The sequence below is a fragment of the Cavia porcellus genome, unplaced genomic scaffold (assembly GCF_034190915.1).
Source record: "Cavia porcellus strain 051 isolate PalLab524CR breed Dunkin Hartley unplaced genomic scaffold, mCavPor4.1 scaffold_1, whole genome shotgun sequence".
Lineage (NCBI taxonomy): Eukaryota > Metazoa > Chordata > Mammalia > Rodentia > Caviidae > Cavia > Cavia porcellus.
Genome location: NW_026947484.1, coordinates 92,094,372 through 92,114,895, shown reverse-complemented (window position 1 = coordinate 92,114,895; position 20,524 = coordinate 92,094,372). Strand labels below are relative to the sequence as shown.

The window sequence follows — 20,524 nt, the reverse complement described above, 5'->3', positions numbered from 1 at the left end:
TTTCAGCATGGACAAGGTTGTGGGCATGGTTCATGCACAGAAATTTAATTCCTCTTGTGAAGTATTCAGAGGACAGAAACTTAATCTGACTAGTATGGTGTTTAGAGAGGTGAGATTATTAGCGTATAATTCCATGATTAAATCTCAGTGGCTTTATAATATGAGGTACACTGAAAGAAGAGTTACATGTACAATCATACTCTGTGTCCTATCTTGTACTGCTTCAGGACTCTGTCAGCAAGAAGTCTATCACCAGACATGGCCTCTTAATCCTGTACTTTTAAAACCATGAACTAAAATAAACCTCTATGATTTATAATTTAACCAATCTCTGGTACTGTGTTACTGCAAAACCAGAATACACGTAATACTGCAAGTAAAGCAAACTGTCCTCCCCATTGCAGCTGAGCTTCCACCGATCTGTTGAAAGCCTAGGTAGAATAAAAGCTGAGTAAAAAAGGATTTCTTTATCTCTGCTCAACCGCCTTCAAGCTGGGATTACAGGTCTTGTCTTTGAACTGAAACTCTAATTTGAATTTGGGTTTGGATCAGTTCTTATGGTTCTACAGCCTTTGGGTTCAGGTTGGAATAGTAACATTGGCTCTTCTAGATACTAGCTTCCTAACTATAGTTTTTGGGTTCTAAGACTTAACAATTCTGAGTCAATTCCCTGTAGTAAATCTCATTTTAATATACATATGGAACACATGTGGTTTTGTCACTAAACCCTATCTTGCTCTAAACACATATGTCAATATTTTTTCTCCTAAGAATTATCTATAGTTTATGACAAAGCATCTAAGTTATAGGGCTGGTAAAAGGCTTGCTCAGCACGTGCAAAGCCCCAGTTCAACTCTTAGTCCCTCATACACTAACAGTGTATAAAGCATTGGATTTGTCACAAAATACCAAACTATTGTGAATAATATGATATAGTGAATAAAACTATCTCAGCTACTTATAATAATATGACTGAAATTCAAATAAAGTAGGGCTTTGGGTAACTGGGAATGAAGAATGAAAAGTTGTCCATATTGCAGTCAGAGGCCAAAAAAAAAAAGCCTTCAGAAGTTAGGAAAACAGCTTAGTAGCAGACCACTTGCCTATCAGGTACAAGGTCCTGAATTTAATACCATGTACCACAAACAAAATTTATTTCATTAGATTAAAAAGAAAATCAATACAGCCATATAAACTTGTCTGAATACACACGAACAACTCGGCCTGTTAAGGAGAATTTAAAGTAATTAGAAAGTATAGTTCTCTCAAATACAAACAGCTGAAGCATATACTTCTAAAATCGGGGTAAAGTGCCATTCAAATTTCAAATGTTCGGAGACAAATTCAAATGTGAAAAATTATGTATATTTATTTGCCACTTTGACTATGTAATATTTATAAAAAGGGTAACTATAGGTGATCTAAGCTAAATTATTATGATTTTAATCCACTTTTATCTGTATGTTTATCATTTACACAAAAAATGAGAAATACTTTTACTTGCTATAGTTGTTTTTGTTCCCGAGAAAATATAAGAAATTTATTCCCAATTTCAAGTCAAAGTATTTCCAAATAATTTGAAAGTAGTGATACTTAGTTTTCAAGTAGCAGATTTTTTTATTGCATCATAATCCTCTGAAATCTTAAAATCAAGATCAACTGGTTACATATTTCCATACAGGTAATTAAAATCAGGAAAGAAAAATGACAAGCAGTCATTTGTGAAGCACATGTTTACTTTGGTGTATTTTTATCTTTGCATGGTTACTACTAAAGAAATGATTTAACGTTCACCTTTAGTTGTAGCGCCTTCTCTAAGTTTTCAATCTTTCTTTCAGCTCTTCTCAGCTTCCTTAGTTCCTCTGAATCTTTGAAAGAGCTCTTTGGGGACAAAGACCTTGAACGTTTCACAGGTGGTTCCTTGAGAATAAAACAAGGACACAGTTGAACTAGTTGAAACACTGGATTATGAAAGACATGCAAAATTAAAGAACAAGTAATTTTGAATACTAATAATGAATTATAAAAAAAATCCTGCATGGAATACTAGAGAAATAACAAGCGGAATTACCACAGTGCTACCGCTAAAGGTTTCTCTGTGACTCCTTAATGAGAATATTCATTTACATTTACATTGTTTCTTTCAGAATAATGATGTCCCATTAGGGAAGACTAAAGGGTTATAGACTCAGAAATGCAAGAAACCTCATTACAAAGGAGGGGATAGAGGCTGGTCTAATTGCTCTATAAGGGTCCAAGGTTACACTTGATAGGACAACCAGAAACAAGAGGGAAAGGATTTTTTTTCCCTTTGAAATAGTTTAACACACTGTGAAGTTGAAGGAACAATATGCTTGAGGAATATAAATACAACAGACTGTAGATCTTATACTATAATGACCATATGGTCATTAACTATAATGTGGTTAACTAGAGACCAGAATGTGTGTTTATATTATGTACAGCTTCATATACCAATCTGGAAAAGGAAAATGTGAAAGCAACAATTAAGCTGGGAAACAGTGTACATCGTTACTGTATGTCCTTACAAAAAAGAAACTTTTGTTCAAAACATGTCTCTCCTTTTCTCAACTTTTATTAAAAGTAGTGAAATATCAAAGTATTGCATTTTAAAATTTCAGCAACACAGCAACATTGTATTTTACTTTAGCAACTGAATTATATCTTGTATTTTAACTTCAAAATGTTTCTTTCATTTAAATAAAGCTTATAAAGCTACAAAATGGCAACAAATGGATAATAATTATGTTTTAATACAAAATAAAACATTTCTCTGAAAATTCCTAGTAATAGTATAGGAAGTAATAGCAATATAGTGTAAAAGTATCAATGAAACATGAGTCTAATTTTAAGTTGTTTCTTTACTGATAGTTTTTTTTACAGTAAAAAAAGGGAAAAAATCAAAAACAATTATCTCCAAAAACAGTTTTTCACATATAAAATATGCTACTGCTAATGTAACAAGTATAAGAAAAACAGATTTATAACTCTATTAGGGAAATGTTATTTCAACTTATCTAGAAATATTACATTTAAAATATCATGGAATTTTAATATAATCAGTATTTATAGACTCTTTTGCAGCATACCACACATGATTCTCTGTTACTAATATACTCCTTTGTAATCTACACACAATACGTGTACAAATTAATGTTAAAATCCTATTAATATTTTATATTCCCTATAGACAGTAATTTAAACTATCTTTAGGGAATATAGGATGAACTACAATACTAGATTTTAATTAAAATTAGAAAGTAAATAGGCAATATCATTTTAAAATGATTTCTTAAGAGTGAAGAATATATCAGATAGATATACAAGGAATACTTAAATCATTTTACTATCAAATTAATTAACTGGCAAACAAATATACTAACAATACATTAAATTAATTAATTTAGGGAAATATCACTTGGTCATAAAAAAGGAAAATTTCCTACTCCTAGGAGGTATTTCACCAAAATTTTGGAACATATTCTTTTTTAATTCACAGAGAAGTAAGCAGAGTAGTGCATTACTGCCTTTTTCGGTTTCATCTCTTGCTTTGCCAGTCTTATCTTACCAAATTTACAAAATGACAAAATGTTTTTACCGTATATTTTCCTTCCACAGTTGTCATTATGCTCTTCTCTGAAAAAGTCTTGTTAGCTCTGTTCTCAGACAGCTTTTCATTTGCTACTTTCAGTTTCTTCTGTAAATACTCAATCTCAGACTTCTGTGACACCATTAATGTTTCCAAGCTTGACAATGGCGGATAAGATACCTGTTTTTAAAAGTATAACTATGTATCTTTGTATGTCATACTAGTTTAGAATAAATGCAAACATTTATATAGAGTATATAAAACATTAGTAATCAGAGAAATTTTTTCAATTTTACCAATAAAATATAAATTACAGGGGTGAGGAGTATAGCTCTCAGCAACTATTTTTATTTGTATATGTAAATATTTATATACATTATATAAATCATCAGTGATCAAGAAAAAAATTCTATTTTAACAAAAAACTACAAACTACAGGGTCTGGAACATAGCTCAGTGGTAGAGCACACACTTGGTATCACAAGCCCTACTCCTATCCAAAGTTTCATTAATAAATTTATGAAGGCTATATCAACATTCTGTCATTCAATATATAAATTTTTCATAAGTCATTCAAGATAAAACAATAATGCACAATAAAGAGAAATATTTTAGTTTACTAGTATATCCAATAAGCAATGTAGTATTCTTTAAAAAACGAATTTGCTAAGTCATAAATGATTTACAATACTATAGTTAGGAATACAAAAAATATTTAGTCAAGAAACTACTGTGATAACTCAAAATTTACAATATTAAAGATGTTCCAATAACAGATATAAACACTGAAATCACAACATTTTTAATGCTATTTGCTTTTATTATTATTTCAAACAATAAAAAATATTTATATAGCATTCTTCCAAATTTCTCAATAAACATCATCAAGACTGAAGTACTAGGAGAATAGTGATAACTCAAATTCATATAGGAGCCAGGAAGATAAAGTAAATTAAAAAAAATGGGATGTATAAGTTAATTTAAAACAACAGCTTTTAAATTAACTTAATACAAGCATTTGTATTAGATGTATTCATTTCCACAAAGTTGCAATGTTTGTATTTTCTTTAAATGTTTTACTTCCTCGACTTTTATCACTATTTTTGGCTATAGATAAATTATTTCTTAACATACTCATTTTTTTCTTAAGTATGAACAACATGACTTGTCAACATTCAATTATTTTGTTAAGCAATAAGTGTATCTGTGGCTACAGCTAATCAACTCTAGGCAAGTCTTTTTATAGAGAAATACAGGCCTTATAATGCTGAATATTCTAATGTTTCAAGAAATGCAATATATAAGAATTTCTAAGGAAAATCCACGAATGTTCAAATACTGGTTGGGCCCAGTTTATGACTTATGTACATTGAAAACAAGAGATGGAAGTACACACATTGCATTAAAACAAATCCCTGAAATATTTCACTTTTATTTCTATCTGCAAGGATTGTATGTGAATTATATTCTCCATACTTATTTGAATTTCCTTAAATTTACTTACAATGAGCATGTCAGTAAATGTGCTTCAAAATTTTAAAAAAATTCTTTTCTGGGGCTGGGGGTTTAGCTCAGCGGCATAAGCGCCTGCCTTGAAAGCAGGGAGTCGTGAGTTCGATCTCCGGTACCGATAAAAAGGAAAAAGATAAAAAAAAAAAAAAAAAAAAAAAAATCTTTTCTACAAAAAAAGATCCCATAAAATCCCACAGTACAATTTCCAGTTTATGTGTGTAAAATTAAATGAAATATTGTTCATAATATCATTCCTCAGAAGTTTCTGAGCTCAGATTGAGATATAGCTCCCAGAGTGAAAGTGGTAGGGTATAATTTGTCCTTTAACCTGCTTTGTTAATTAATGGATGTTCATTTTTAGAACAGTTTTATATACACAGAAAAATTCAGCAGATACTAGAGTTTTCCTATCCCCCACATCTGCTCACTTAGTTTCCCCTATCACATAAACATCTTAAATTAGTATGGTATATTAAATCTAAGGAATTAATCAACATTCACATATTATTTTTACTCCAGTCAGCAGTCTATTCAGATTTCCTTCAGTTTTATTTCAAATTATTATTCTGTTCCAGCAAGGATATAATATTAGTACACTTAACTGTCATAGTCACTTGGGTTACTCTTACCTGACAAGAACATCTTTAGAGTAAAATGATAAATTCTAACACAGTCAGGTGATCAAGGTTAACATCTTCAGCCTTAAATTAGGTTAACAGCATATTCTTTTATTTTTGGTAGGGTTCACTCCTTTAGAATTTGGTAATTGCACTTAGGTTATCAGTTTTGGAAGAGATGGAGTATCATTTTCTTTATGCCATATCAATTGTACTATATTAGTCCATTTTCCATTGCTATAACAAAATACCCAAAGATACATACTTTATAAGAAGAAAGGTTTACCTGGTACACAATTTTGGAAAGTGAAACCCCAAGCAACATGATGCTAGCCCTGGAAATGGTCTATCCAGCTACGTCACATACGGTAGATGGCATCATAGAAGGAATGCACAGGAGAGGGAGAGATCTCATGATGAGACAGGAAACCAGAGCGAGACAGGATTCAAGTTTAACTTTTTTATTCAGAACACAAGGAATTGAGGAGGGTACCCTGCAAGAACTACACCAATTTCTCCCACGGGTAGCATCTTTAAATGATCTAACTGTATCTTCCTAGGCCCTACTTCTTAAAGACCGTAATACCTCTTACCATTGTTATGCTATGAACCAAGCTTCCAACACATGAATACTTGGAGAACGAACACCAACCAAAGAGTAGCTTATCCTGTGAACCCAATTTATGACTGAAGATGTTAACCTTGACCACCTGGCTGAGGTGGAATTTACCAGCTTAATCTAATGTAAAGATGTTCGCAGTCAGGCACGGTGGTATACACAGGTAACTGCAGCACTCAGGAGGCTGAAGCAGGAGGACTACCACAAGTTCTAGGCCAGCCTGGACTACACAGGGAGTCCACAGCCAGACTGAACTACACAGCAAGATTCTGTCTAAAAACAACAACAACAACAAAACAAAACAAAACTTTTCTGTCTCTGTCTCGACTCAGCTTTAATCTACATTTTAAAATTTAATAATCTTAAAAATACAAGCATGTAATTATTATATGGATAATAAATAGAAGTTCATTCAAATTTTCTTGCTAATAACATTTTAAATTTTTTTAAAAAAAATTTAAAAATCTAGTGCTCCTTTTTGGTTTGCATTCTTGGAATACACTGACATGGTAGTAGGCTATAATTAATAAAATTAGAAATGATAAGCAGTGTATATAGGTTCCCAGTTGGTAATAATCATTATTAATACATAATTTGTTTTGTTTTGTTTGGGGTTAGGGGTTAAAATGAGGGGTTCACACATGTTAAAAACATGCTCTACCAATGAACCCCTAAAACCTATATAACATTTTTTGCACAGGAGAGGGAGAGATCTCATGATGAGACAGGAAAACACTGACCCCTTAGCTAATTTTGGTTAAAAAGTCTTATAAAAGACATAACAATAGAAATGGTGTTGGGGAGGGGACATTTAAATATGACAACCACTATTTTTAAATTATATAACAGTTCAGATAACATTATCACAGTCATTATTGGAGTGTAAAATGATTGTACATTGGCTGATATATAGAAAACAATTTCACAGCTATAATACTTGGAAAGATTGTTAAGTTAAATTGTTTTATCTTTATTTCAAAGTTTTAATTAAATATATTTACTTCCCCTTATATTTAAATAATAGCTCCTTATATAAACTAGCAATTAATGAAAAGCTATTTAGTTTGGAATATATCATTGATTTGAGAAATTTATAAATTCCAACTCTGTTAACACATATTTTACTGCAAAAGGAAAGCACTGAAAATGGATATGATCTCAAAATTAATTGTTCCCCCTAAAGCAACATTTCACTGAAAATCCAGTATAGTTCAAATATGGTATATAAAATCTATGTGTGGAGGAGCATATAAAATATCTAATATATAAATAAGTATTTAACTTGAATGACTATTTTAAAAAACAACTATACCCTTTTAAAAGACAGTATAAATGTATATTTTGTATATCATATATGCTCTATATGTCATGTTATTTTCTTCTCTCAAAATACCCAAATCTCTGCACAAATTTAATATTCATTTAAAATTGGTTTAAGAAATGTGTAAACATATACACTGCCAAGTGATAAAACCAACTTTATTAGCTGAAGTATCTACAATCTGAAAATGGATAACTAAACAACAGTCATATATTCTTGAGAGAAAAAGGAGGGGGATTAAAACAGTATCAAATAAACATGGTATAATAAATCAAAAGTCTTATCACAAAAATTCACAAATTATATTAGTGTACTAACTTAAAAATGTAACTTACTTTCAGAAAGATTACCAGAATGGGTATAAATTTTTTACTACCAAAAATATAGCTGGTACTCTTTTTAAAAATACATATATACCCACATACTTTTAACCAAAATATTCTCAATTTGCATTGAGATTATAAAAACAAAAATAATTGACTACATGTAGGTAAAATTTTAAGAATCACCATCTTCTCTCATAAATACTCTGCAAAGCACATGCTGTATAGCAAAATTCAGTACTGTAGTTAATTCAATTCAAATTTTCTTGCACATAGCAACATAAAAAGGAAATTTTTAATTTTATAATTTTTAACTCCATCCACACACTACATAAAACAACACTACATGGGCAATATATAGACACTTTATTGCCTACACTCACACCCAAAAGGTAATGACAGCAGTTTGGATAGGAATCTTAAACAACCACAGAAGTATTTATTCTGTTACTGTAAGTATCAAACTGCAATGATAAAAATTGGGGTAGTATTTATATGTTACAGAAGAGTGGTTAGTGTTAACTCCACTAAATATAGTGACCACTGATTCCAATCCAGAGTAAATTAATACTGGACATACTTAAATAATCAGGAAGAAATAATGATTTTCCTATAGAATTATGAACATATTCATATTTTTCTAAAACATAAGCCTTTCATTGTAGCAAATCTGTGATTTGAACACATAATGTGCATATTAATCCTAATGTAAAATGAATTTCTACATTTATGGAATTAAATTTCCTCTAGGTTTATCTCTAAATATGTCACATTTGGGTATAATCCATTGCTTATGATAACACATATTCTAAATTTTATAAATACTTAACACTTATATCTCCAGTAAGAAAATCAAAATTTGTGCACTAATGGAATAAGCTAGGGACTTGCTTGTTATGCATTATCATCTCTATACATTAAAACCTCAATCATACTCAAACAAATTCACTAAAGTGTGGTTTTCAATCTGCTAACTATGCATTCCATAATAGCCTGTAATTATTAAAAACTGACAAGAAAGCTACACCACCTGTGTTTATGTGAAGCCAGGTAATGAAAAAAACAACAACGCTGTCATCACCTCTCAATTCCTGATTGCATTATCAAAACTGTAGCAGAGTTTGGCATCTGGGTGTGACCTTGTTAACTGCTAGGGTAATTAAATTTATTCTATTGGGAAAAAGGATGATAAATTATTAGCAAGAAGATTTTGTTCACATTTTATTAAATTGGCCTGTCAAAGGGTTGGCCAAATTATCAAGGGCCTCATTTATTGGAGGCCAGCCATATTGCCACATCTGTTACAATTATTTATAATTTCAGCAGTTGAAAACCAACTGAGTTAGGCATCCGCCATGTAAAGTAATTTACAAATTATCTGATGAGGGAGTGTTTTAGCTTCTCCCTCATTTCTAGCCAGCAGAAAGCCGCGCTGTAATTACAGAACACGATTAGGTTCTTTAGGGAACTTATCTTGCACTCATAGCCATAGTAAGATGCAGCAAGAACATATGGAGGAGCTTGTGCTTCTACTCCCTGAAGCTCGTGACCCGCCTGCCGCTGAGCCCTTGAGTTGAATTTGAATGAGAGTGCCATGGCTAATGTTCTACACATGCACCATTTATGCCACGAAACAAATCGGATCACTGTTAATTATGAAGCAGCTATAATCAGGCCTTCACATCTGTGTAATGTGAAGCGCAGTAGGCTGTATTCCAATAATGTATGACTACCTTTGGGTCGCAAATTGCGAGCCATATTGCCTCAGTAGTAGTTACTGAATTCAAAGTAACTCCTTTGATAAAAACCCATCACATGGATATTTTTATCCAGCTTTATATGAAAAAAAGCAAATCCACAAGCCTTTCTTTATCAGCGATTGACCAGAACAGTTAAAGCATATGGCACAAGTTCATTAATGAACACAGAGCACTCTAATTTAATGAAACCACTTGAGCCATAAAAATCAGATTTAGTTAATTCCCTCTTTCCCATTTTTTTCACATTTAGCCTAAATCTAGGCTTCTACTTAATAAGTTACCAAGACACATAATATATTCTCTTCAAATTTATATGGAATATTGAAAAATATTAAGTTGGACCATTAATAACCTTTAAAAGAAAGGCAGTCATAGGCTTTATATTTTATAAGTTTAAGTCCATCACAAATCTCTTGTTAAAAAAAGCATAAACTATTTGTTTTTTAGGAAACAAAGTCTAGCAACTGTAGTCTAACAAAAAAACACTCTTCCTTCCATGAGAAATTTTTCCATAGAAAGACAGCTAAACAAGCAGCACCCAGATGGCAAAACAGCTACAATTTAATTAATCCACTAAAAGCCATTCAGACTTCAGTAAGTGTAATGTAATTTTGAATAATAGTGGAGAAAAAAAATCACTAAACATTCTCAAGTTTTATTATAGCAGCAAGAGAAGTGCCACTATAGAGTAGTTAAAGTTGAGTTGCAGTTTCCATTATATATGCTAAATTTCTAGATTTTAGTGTGTTGGGCTGCTTTACCCTTGAAACTTAAAATATCAGAACATCTATTTGCAGGCTTTTTAAAGTAGAAACAGTTTATGTATATTAAGGATTGTGGCACTAAATGATTACTAATGTGCTCAAATTTGTAAATATATAACAAGCTTTAGAAAGTTCACAGTTAAGATTTACAAAAGACAATGATTTCAAATTTTTCTTTTAAAAATCATGATAAAAGCTAAAAATTATGTCCTAGCTTTTTTTGTATTTTCATGAAATCTGAAACCACTAAGATCATTTTCCATATGTTTATCTGGACATATCTATAAGTACAGCTAAATTAAAAATATAAACCACTAAACATAATGAAACCAGGAGCAAACATGAAGCATTTAGAATAATGCCAGAGAATGCATCCAGTCAACTTTTCAAACTGAGCTTATATAAATTTAAATAGAAGAGTGTAATAAGCATAATTTAAAAGTCCACTGTATATAGTACCTTATACATTAAAAATATTCATACATTCACAGCAACATAATCAAGGAAAGCAAAAATTTAGGTAACAGAAATTATAATAAAGTAAAAGTCATAAAAAGTGCCTGAAAGCAAAGCAATTATTAACTTTGGCATATTTCCCAACTACAACAGGACAAGGCTTTAAACATTCTGAGTCCTAGCAAAGGCATTTGATTTCTTCCTATCAACTGAGAAATTTTTGCTTTGTTGGAAAATTGTACAAAATCAACTCTCACTGCTACCAAAAAGATATAGAACTTTTTAGTCTATACGTAACTATGCCTTATCACAACTGCATATTCCCTTCCAGTTGACTTTACTATTTCTACTTCCTATTTAGTGGAATTACTGGGGCAGAATACTATGAGATAGGCTAAATAAGTACAGAGGGGCTGAAGTTAAAATATCTTGAAGGTATTGGTAAAAATGTATTTTAAATATTAGATCATATTATAATGAAACAGGGTAGAAATTCATATACTATATGATTTTAATCATATAGATTTCAGCAGTGGGGCCCTATGGCACATGTGCCATAGCAGTTAACACTGAAACCTCTAAAAGATTTCCTATTTATGTGCGTTACCCAAACAGCCTGTTTATCAATTCATACGGAATTATCATACTCTCAATACTAGTTATGAATTATTTTTAAAACAATAGAGCTTTAAAAATCAAACAAATAAGAAACATATTTTTCAAGCCAAAGTAACCAGTAGATTTCACAAGGAAATAAAACTACTTAAAAGAGTCTACCGCCAACTTTCTATTCATTATTTCACATTCTACAACTAGACATGGTTTACTTTCATCCTTTATTACATGTGTACCCCTTTCTTTCATATTTTCCAACATGCTGTGTCTCTGCACTATGTCATGAGTAATTTAATCAATTGTGTTTCAACTATCTGATATTCTCTTTAGAAAAGAGTGTTTTTAATTTATTGTATGAGGTGTATTCACTGAAACAAGGTAAAGATAGTACCAGAGAGCTATATAAAAATTGAATCTTAGGCATAAACACCAATCTATAAGAAATAAGGTAGCAATGTGTTTATGGCAGTATAAAAAAGGTAGAAATAACCAAGTATAAAAAAATTTGATAAAATTTATGACCCAGTTGTGACACTATACAAGATTGGGCACATTCAATGTGATTTGGCCATAGACTTTTCATGAGATTAGTAGCAAACTCACAACCCATGAAAAGGTATATGTAAGAAATTATGGCTAACTTCATTCTTACCTATAAAATGCTAGAATTTTTTTTGAATAAGACAAAAACATCTACTCTTATCCCTTTTAGGGAACTTTTTCTGCTGAAATAAAAATTAGTGATTTCTAATTTTTAAGAAACCAAAACACCTTCATTTACAGGTATTATTGTCTACCCAGAAAACTTGTATGAATTTACAAAAAAACCCAAAATTGATGAGATTCAAACGTATCAACTATATTTCTATACTTGAGAAATAATGTAACAAAAATGAAACTGTTAAACTATAAACAAAAATAAGCTACTTAAAAATAAATCCAATAGAAAATGTGTAAGATTTATGTGGATAAAACCAAAGCACTTTATTTAAACACTGAAAGAAGTTCTAAGTTAAAAGAGACAGAGAATACTCACATACAAAAAAATAAAATGGTAAAGATGACACTTCTGCTTAAATTAATCCCCAAAATTTCTTTCAGGAAAATATTATTATCAAAAAACAAATAATAAACACTCTCCAAAATACTACTGAAGAGGGGATACCCCCAGCACAACTGAGCTGCCTCAGACTGCTGCCCTGGGCCCGCCCCTTGGGGAACCCACCTACCTCCTGGACCTAGTACTACAGTAGATCTTTGAATTCAATCCTTTCTCCCAGAACCTTGGACTACAGCAGATTACCTTGCTGTCTGGATGGGAGACTCAGGAACCCCTCACCCAAGCAGAAGACCTCAGCAGGCTCCAGTCAGTGTGGTAAGTTTGCCTCTAAAATAGAGGTCTGCAGTGGGTAAATAGGAGCAGAAGTGAAGCTCCCTCCAATTGTAAGACCTTGGCAAACCTGGCAAGAGAGTGGATGATCCCCTCAGCCACACAGAGAACATTAGACAGGTTGGACAGCATGCCAATAAGGCCTCCCCCAACTTGAAGAAAACTAAAAGAGCTTATGAGAACCCCAGTGACACAGCAGGGCCTCAGCTAACACAAACACAGGAGATAGAGAATACTCACACATGAAAAATAAAATGGTAAAGATGACACTTCTGCTTAAATTAATTCCCAAAATTTCTTTCAGGGAAATATTATCAAAAAACAAATAATAAACACTATCCAAAATACTACTCCTATAGACAAATGGAGATCTGGTGATCTGCAATAACCTAAAGACATAGCAACAGCAGAAACTAAGAGTTGACCTACATCAATACTTCTAGGCTAGTTAGCCCAGAAAGAATATAGGACTCACTCAACAGGCCCTGTAGGAGGAATTCAGGTGACTAGCTCACCTCTTCTTTGTGGTACCCATCAATTGTACAAACATCAACCACACAGTAGGACCTTATAATCCACACTACACAAAGTTGGAATTGAAAGGCCAAATATTTACCCAAAAGGTGAAAATGACAAAACAAAAAGGCAAAATACAATCTCAAACATCTAGTCCATCAGGAGCAAGTACAGCGACATGAAATGGAGAACTTTGCGACTCATACACAAAGAATCTCTACAAAGATAGTACATAAAGTAAAGAAACAAATCCATGAAGCTATAGAGGAAATTAAATCAGAAAAAAATGTCTTACAAAAACACAGAAATAACAACCATAGTAAATAAGTTGCTCAATATAGCTAGAGAAGAAATGGATAAAAAAAATATGGGGGCATGGGAAATTGATTGAAACTTTGAATGATGATATAGAAAACAAGCAAAACCCGTAAAACAAATTCAAAGAGACATCCAAGAAACAAGAAATTCTACTGAAAGATGAAAAAACTGTTTAAATGAAGCTGAGGATAGAATTTCAGACCTTGAGGACAGGATCGAAGATAGCAATCATGAAAGGATAGAACTTATAAAAAACAACAAAGCAGCATGAAATGATAATCCAACAGCTTCAAGATGATGCCAAAAGAAAAATATAAGACTACTAGGCATCAATGAAGATGCAGGAGACAATTAAAATGATATAACTAAAATAGAATAGCACAGAATAGCAGAAAATTTCCCAAACACAGGGGAAAAAATCTGATATACAAATAAGTAAGGCATACAGAATGCTCAACAGTCACAACCAACATAAATCCACACCCAGACATATAATAATTAAGATCCCAGTCATGCAGCATAAAAACAGAATACCAAAAGCTGTAAGACAAAAGACACAACTCACCTATCAAGGAAAGCCCATAGAATCACAGCACACTTTTCAGCACAAACCTTCAGTTTAAGATGAACTTGGAGTCAAGTATTATAAGCCCTAAAAGAAAACAAGTTTCAACACAGACTAATGTACCCAGCAAAACTGTCTTTCAAATTTAATGGAGAAACAAGATTCTTCCATGAAAAAGAACAACTGAAAAATTCATGTTGACCAAACCAAACCTAGAAAGAGTTCTGAAAGACATTCTAGCTAGAGATAAATATGACCACAATTTCCAGAACAACAACAGAAAGAAATCACCAGGTAGAACAAGCAATTAAACAATGGAGAAAAACAGGAAACCAACAACAGGAACACAACATGGCAAACTCAAGCCACTACATATCAGTGATATCCATAAATTGTAAATGGGCTCAATTCACGTATCAAAAGAAACAGGTTGACAGAATAGATCAAGAAACAGGATCTCACAATATGCTGCATACAAGAAACACATCTGACTCAACACAAAACTCATACATTAAAAGGCAAAGGATGGAAAACAGTATTCTATGCAACAGGAACTCAGAAAAAAGCAGGGGTAACTATTCTGTTTGCAGACAATGTGAACTTCAAACCTGAAATAATTAAAAGAGATAAAGAAGGTTACTATATATGCATTAGTGGAAAAATTAAGAGAAAGAACTAACAATTATAAATATATATGCATCAAATACAGGAGCACCCAACTATATAAGACTAATACTAACTGACATGAAAAACCAAATACACAAGAATACAATTGTAATAGAAGACCTTATCACCCCACTGTCACAAAGAGATAGATCAACTAGACAAAGAGTCAGCAAAGAAATGACAGAACGGAATCATACCTGCAAGCAAATGGACTTATTGGATGTTTACAGAGTATTCCACACAGCCACATCAGAATATACATTTTTCTGCACATGGGACAGTGTCCAAAAGATCATATGCTAACCCATAAGGCACACTTAACTAAATGCAAAAATATCCCATGAATAATATTTGATCATAGTGCACTAAAATTGGAAATCAATGGCAAGAAAAATGCAAAACTGCACAAAAACATGGAAATTAAATAACAACCTTCTGAATCTCATCTCATCAGATGAGATTAAAGAAGAGATAAAATAATACCATAAATGCAATTAAAATGCAGATACCATAATCTATAGGACACAATAAAAGCAGTTATAAGAGGGAAATATATAGCAATAAACACTCACATTAAGAAAATGGAATGAACACAAAATAAATAACCTAATGCTACAGCTCAAGCCTCTAGAAAATAAAGATCAAGTTAAACTCAAAGCTCATAAAAAAGCAAGGAAAGTATAAAGGTTAGGACAGAAACTAATGCAATTGAAACTTAAAAAACACTAAAAGATTTAATGAATCAAAAAGCTGGTATTTTGAGAGAATAAACAAAACGGAAAACCCCCTGGCCAACCTTATCAAGAAAAAGAAAGAAAAAACTCAAATCCATGCAATGAGGCCTGGAAAGAAGTAAATTACTACAGATCCCATGGAAATTCAAAAGATCATGAGCACCTACTTTGAAAATCTCTAATCACATAGGGTCGAAAACACAGAGGAAATGAACAGATTTCTAGGAACTTTTGAACAACCAAAGCTCAATCAAGAAGATATAACAGTTTTGAATAACCCAATATGAGCTACTGAAAGTGAAAACGTGATTAAAAACTTATCAACAAAGAAAAGCCCAGATCCTGATGGATTCATGGCTGAAATCTATAAGAAATTTAGAGAATATTTAGCGTCAATATGCCTTAAACTCCTCAATGAAATTGAAAGACAAGTAGTCCTCCCTAACTCACTCTTGGAGGCAAGTATCACACTGATACCAAAACCAGAAAGATCCAACCAAAAAGGAGAACTATAGACCAATCTCACTAATGAACATTGATGCAAATATTTTCAATAAAATATTGGCAAATAGAATGCAGCAAATCATCAAGAAGAATATACACCATGATGAAGTGGGATTTATTCCAGGAACACAGGGATGGTTCAATATACACAAATCAATAAATGTAATACAACACATCAACAGAATCAAAAATAAAAATCACATGATAATTCTCAATAGATGCAGAAAAAGCTTTCAATAATGTCCAACACTTGTTCATGACAAAAATCCTACAGAAATTCAGAATAGACAGTATGTATCTCAATCTCATAAGGACCATCTGTGGTGCCAACAGACAACATTACACTAAATGCACAAATACTGAAAGCCTTCACTCTAAAACCAGGAAAAGACAAGGATGTCTACTATTACTACTCCTATTCAATATAGCTCTAGAAATAATAGCCAGAGCAATCAGAGAAGACAGAAATAAAAGACAGAATAGGAAAAGTTAAATTATCACTATTTGCACTGACATCATTCTCTACATAGAATACCCAAAATCACCATTAAAAGACTGCTAGAGGTAATAAACAAACTCAGCAGAGTAGCTGGATACAAAGTTAACCTTAAAAAATCAATAGCATTCCTGTACACAAACAAAAAGCTCCATGAGAGAGAAATTATGGAAACACTGCCTTTCACAATAGTATCTAAAAAAATGAAATGCTTAGGAATCAACCTAACCAAGAATGTAAAGGACATATACACTGTAAATTATACTACTCTACAAAAGGAGATTGAAAAGGACATTAGAAAATGGAAGGATATCCCTTGCTCTTGGCTAGGAAGAACCAACATTGTGAAAATGGCCATACTCTCAAAACTGTTAAACAGATTCAGTGCAATCCCAATCAAAATACCATTAACAAACCTACAGATCTAGAGAGAAGATTCCTAAAATTCATCTGGAAACAGAAGAAAATTAGAACAGCAAAGGTGATTCTGGGCAACAAAGGCAAGATAAGAGGCATCTCAATTCTTGACTTGAAACTATACTACAAAGTCACAGTAATAAAATCAGCTTAGTACTGGCAAAGAAATATACCCGAGGATCAATGAACAGATGAGAATATGCAAATACTAGTACAAAGACACTTAGCCACCTTATATTTGACAAAGGGGCTAAACATGTTCACTGAAAAAAAGACAGTCTCTTTTAATAAATGATGTTGGAAAATTTGGTTTTCCATATACCAAAGACTGAAAATAGACCCATGTCTATCATCATGCACTAAAGTCAAAATGAATCAAGGATCTAAATATTAAAACAGAAACACTAAATCTACTGGAGGGAAAAGTAGGTAAAAATCTTGAAGACACAGGAGTAGGGAGAGAATTCATGAAAAAAACGCAAATTGCACAGGAAATATTTCCAAGAATCAACTACTGAAATCTCATATTACTAAAAAATTTGTGCACTTCAAAAGAAACCACCAACAAAGAGAAAAGAAAACTTTAGAATCCTCAACATCCCGAGCCCCTGGAGAGTTTAAGATCATGGTTCCCAGTGGTCAAGGACATGCCCAGCTTCCAGCCACATTAGACTGGGCTCTGCAGGTTTAAGGCCTGTCTTGGTCACACCCCGAGGTCTTCTTTCAATCTGGGAACTGTGCTGCTGGAGGAGCTAACTGGACTCCCAGCAGGAGTGAGTTCCTGTTCACCATCCTGAGCCCTGGGAAAGCTTAAGATCATTGCTCCCAGTGGCCAAGGATGCACCCAGCTTCCAGCCACACCAGACTGGGTTCTGCAGGTTTCACGCCTGCCTGTGCAATGAGCAGTGACCTTCTTTCAATCTGGGGAACTGTACTGCGGGAGGAGGAACTGGGCTCCCAACAGGAATGAGTTCCTGCTCACATCCCAAGCCCCAGGAGAATTTAAGATCATCCCTCCCAGTGGTCAAGGACATGTCCAGCTTCCAGCCACACTAGACTAGGCTAAGGGAGGTTTTGTGGTCCTACTAGATTACACCCAGCGGCCTTCTTCAATCAGGGGATTTGACAGCACTTGAAGTGAGTTCCAGTGCATTGGTCCTTGCCCAGGGAGAGCTCTGGACCATCATCCACAGTGGTTAGGTGACTGCCCAGCTTCCTGGAACACTGGAGGAGACATGGGAGGTCCTGAGGGCCTGACTGGACCACACTAAGCAATTTCCATTTAGTCCCAGGAGCCGAGGGCATAGGAGATGATTTCCAACACACCCAGGGGAAGCTTTGGAACAACGCTTGAAACATGGCAATAGAGGAAAATGACAAAACAAAACACAAAAATGCAATCTCAAACATCCAGCCCATCCCAAGGAAGCCTAGGAGCCATGTACATGAAAGAAAATATATGCCATACATCTGAAATACCTGAAATAATAGCAACTGAAATAAAGAAGCAACTTCGGGAAGCTTTTAAGGAATTCAAACTAGAAATAGTCTCCCCAGTAAAAGAAGAAATGATAAAAATAACGAAAGAGATGTTGAACACATCCAAAGAAGACATACTTAAAAAAGTAGAAGAATAAAATAACAAGATAGAATCTGTGGATGAACAATATAAGAAAGAAACAGAATACATGAAGCAGATTCAATGAGCTATACAGGAAATCAAAAATTCCACTGAAAGTTGTCGAAACAAGGAAAGAAGATAGAATCTCATCCTCAAAGACAAGATTGCAGCTAGTGAACAGGAAAGGAAAGATCTTTTAAAAATAACAAGGAATCAAGAAATAACAATTCAACAGCTGCAAGATGATGCAAAGAAAAGCAACATAAGATAGGGATAAATGAAAAAGAGGGGACAACACAAATGATATCAAGAGGCTATTTACAGAAGTAAAATAAATCAAACTCACATGTACAAATACTGTATAGTCTCTCTAGTGTAAGAAATGGTTAAGAGTACATAAGAGTTTATGGTAATCATGATTCCCCATTACACTGCTTTGAAGCCTTACAATGTTATCAATCATTAGTTGGAATAATTTTATCCTGGATTGTTTGATTTTATTATCTGTGATGGTATGAACAGCTATTTTGAAGAAAACAAGACATTACAATAACCAGTGCTGATTTAATATCATCTTGCTCTGAAGTCCTACTATGCTTTTGTTTTTCTGTTTCAATTGGTTCTATTATACTCTATCTTATTGGATTTTATTATGTGTGATAGTATAAACAAATTTTCTATGGAAAATGAGATAATATAGTAGCCATTATTCATTCTCTGTTATTTGGTTCAGAATGCCCTGTAACACTTTCATTCTCTCAAATGGTTTTATACTATTTTGCTATGTTTGATACTACTGTAAATGAAGTAATGCTCAACTATTTCAAAGAAAGAGACATGGTAGTTACTGTTAATTTTGGGTTATCTTGTGGTGAAATAGTGTGTTGCTTACATTGTTCTGTTCTGATCTGCTTTGTTATGTCCTCTTTTGTCTTAATCTCTTTAAAATAAAATTTACAATAACTGAACAAGTGTTCAGTAGGGTTAGTTTTAGGGATCTAAAACTACATCTATCCCACATCCCTAAAACTAACCCCATTCTGGGAAAGAATTTCCCAACAATTAGCCAACAATCCCTTACACAAGGGATTTACATCCAGAAGACAGAAAGAATTGAAAAGCATCAACCCCCTCAAATTCAAAGACCCTCTCCAAAAATGGGCATCAGAGATGAACACATAGTTCTCAGATGAAGATATACAAATGGCAAATAAATCTATGAAGAAATGTTCACCATCACTGGTCATTCAAGAAATGCAAATTAAAACAGCATTGAGATTTCATTTCACCCCAGAAAGACTGGCTGTCATCAAGAAAACAACTGATAACAAATGTTGGCAAGGATGCAGGGAAAAAGAAACACTTCTCCACTGTTGGCAGGAGTCCAAACTGGTACAACCACTGTGGAAATCATTATGGAGATTCCTCAAAAAATTAGGATTGGAAGTTCCATTCAATCCAGCTATTCCCCTCCTGGGTATTTTCCCAGAAAAACTGAAAAGGTTATGTCATAGTAATATATGTGCATCCATGTTCACAGCAGCAAAGTTTGTGATGGCTAAAACTTTGAAACAACCAAATGCTCAACCACAGTGTGGATGAAAAAAAAAATGGTATTTTTTTCAATGGAATACTATTCGTCTATAAAAAGGATGATCTTGAGGACTTAATCGGTAAATGGAGGCAACTTGAGAGTATCC

General features: G+C 33.1%; 1 protein-coding gene across 13 annotated transcripts in view; it reads right to left on the bottom strand.

Annotated features, from left to right (window-relative positions):
* Window positions 1-20,524, bottom strand: part of Cntln (centlein) — a 448,833-nt gene that overhangs the window by 139,292 nt on the left and 289,017 nt on the right. For all 13 annotated transcript variants that reach the window (XR_010048348.1, XR_010048366.1, XR_010048365.1 and 10 more), the window contains 2 exons: window positions 3,620-3,790; window positions 1,795-1,920 (listed from right to left, as the gene is read on the bottom strand). Coding sequence is in view for 10 of the 13 variants with exons in the window: in XM_063251634.1 (XP_063107704.1) it covers window positions 1,795-1,920; window positions 3,620-3,790 (297 nt within the window). In the remaining 3 variants the exon portion in view is untranslated. The remainder of the gene's footprint in view (window positions 1-1,794; window positions 1,921-3,619; window positions 3,791-20,524) is intronic.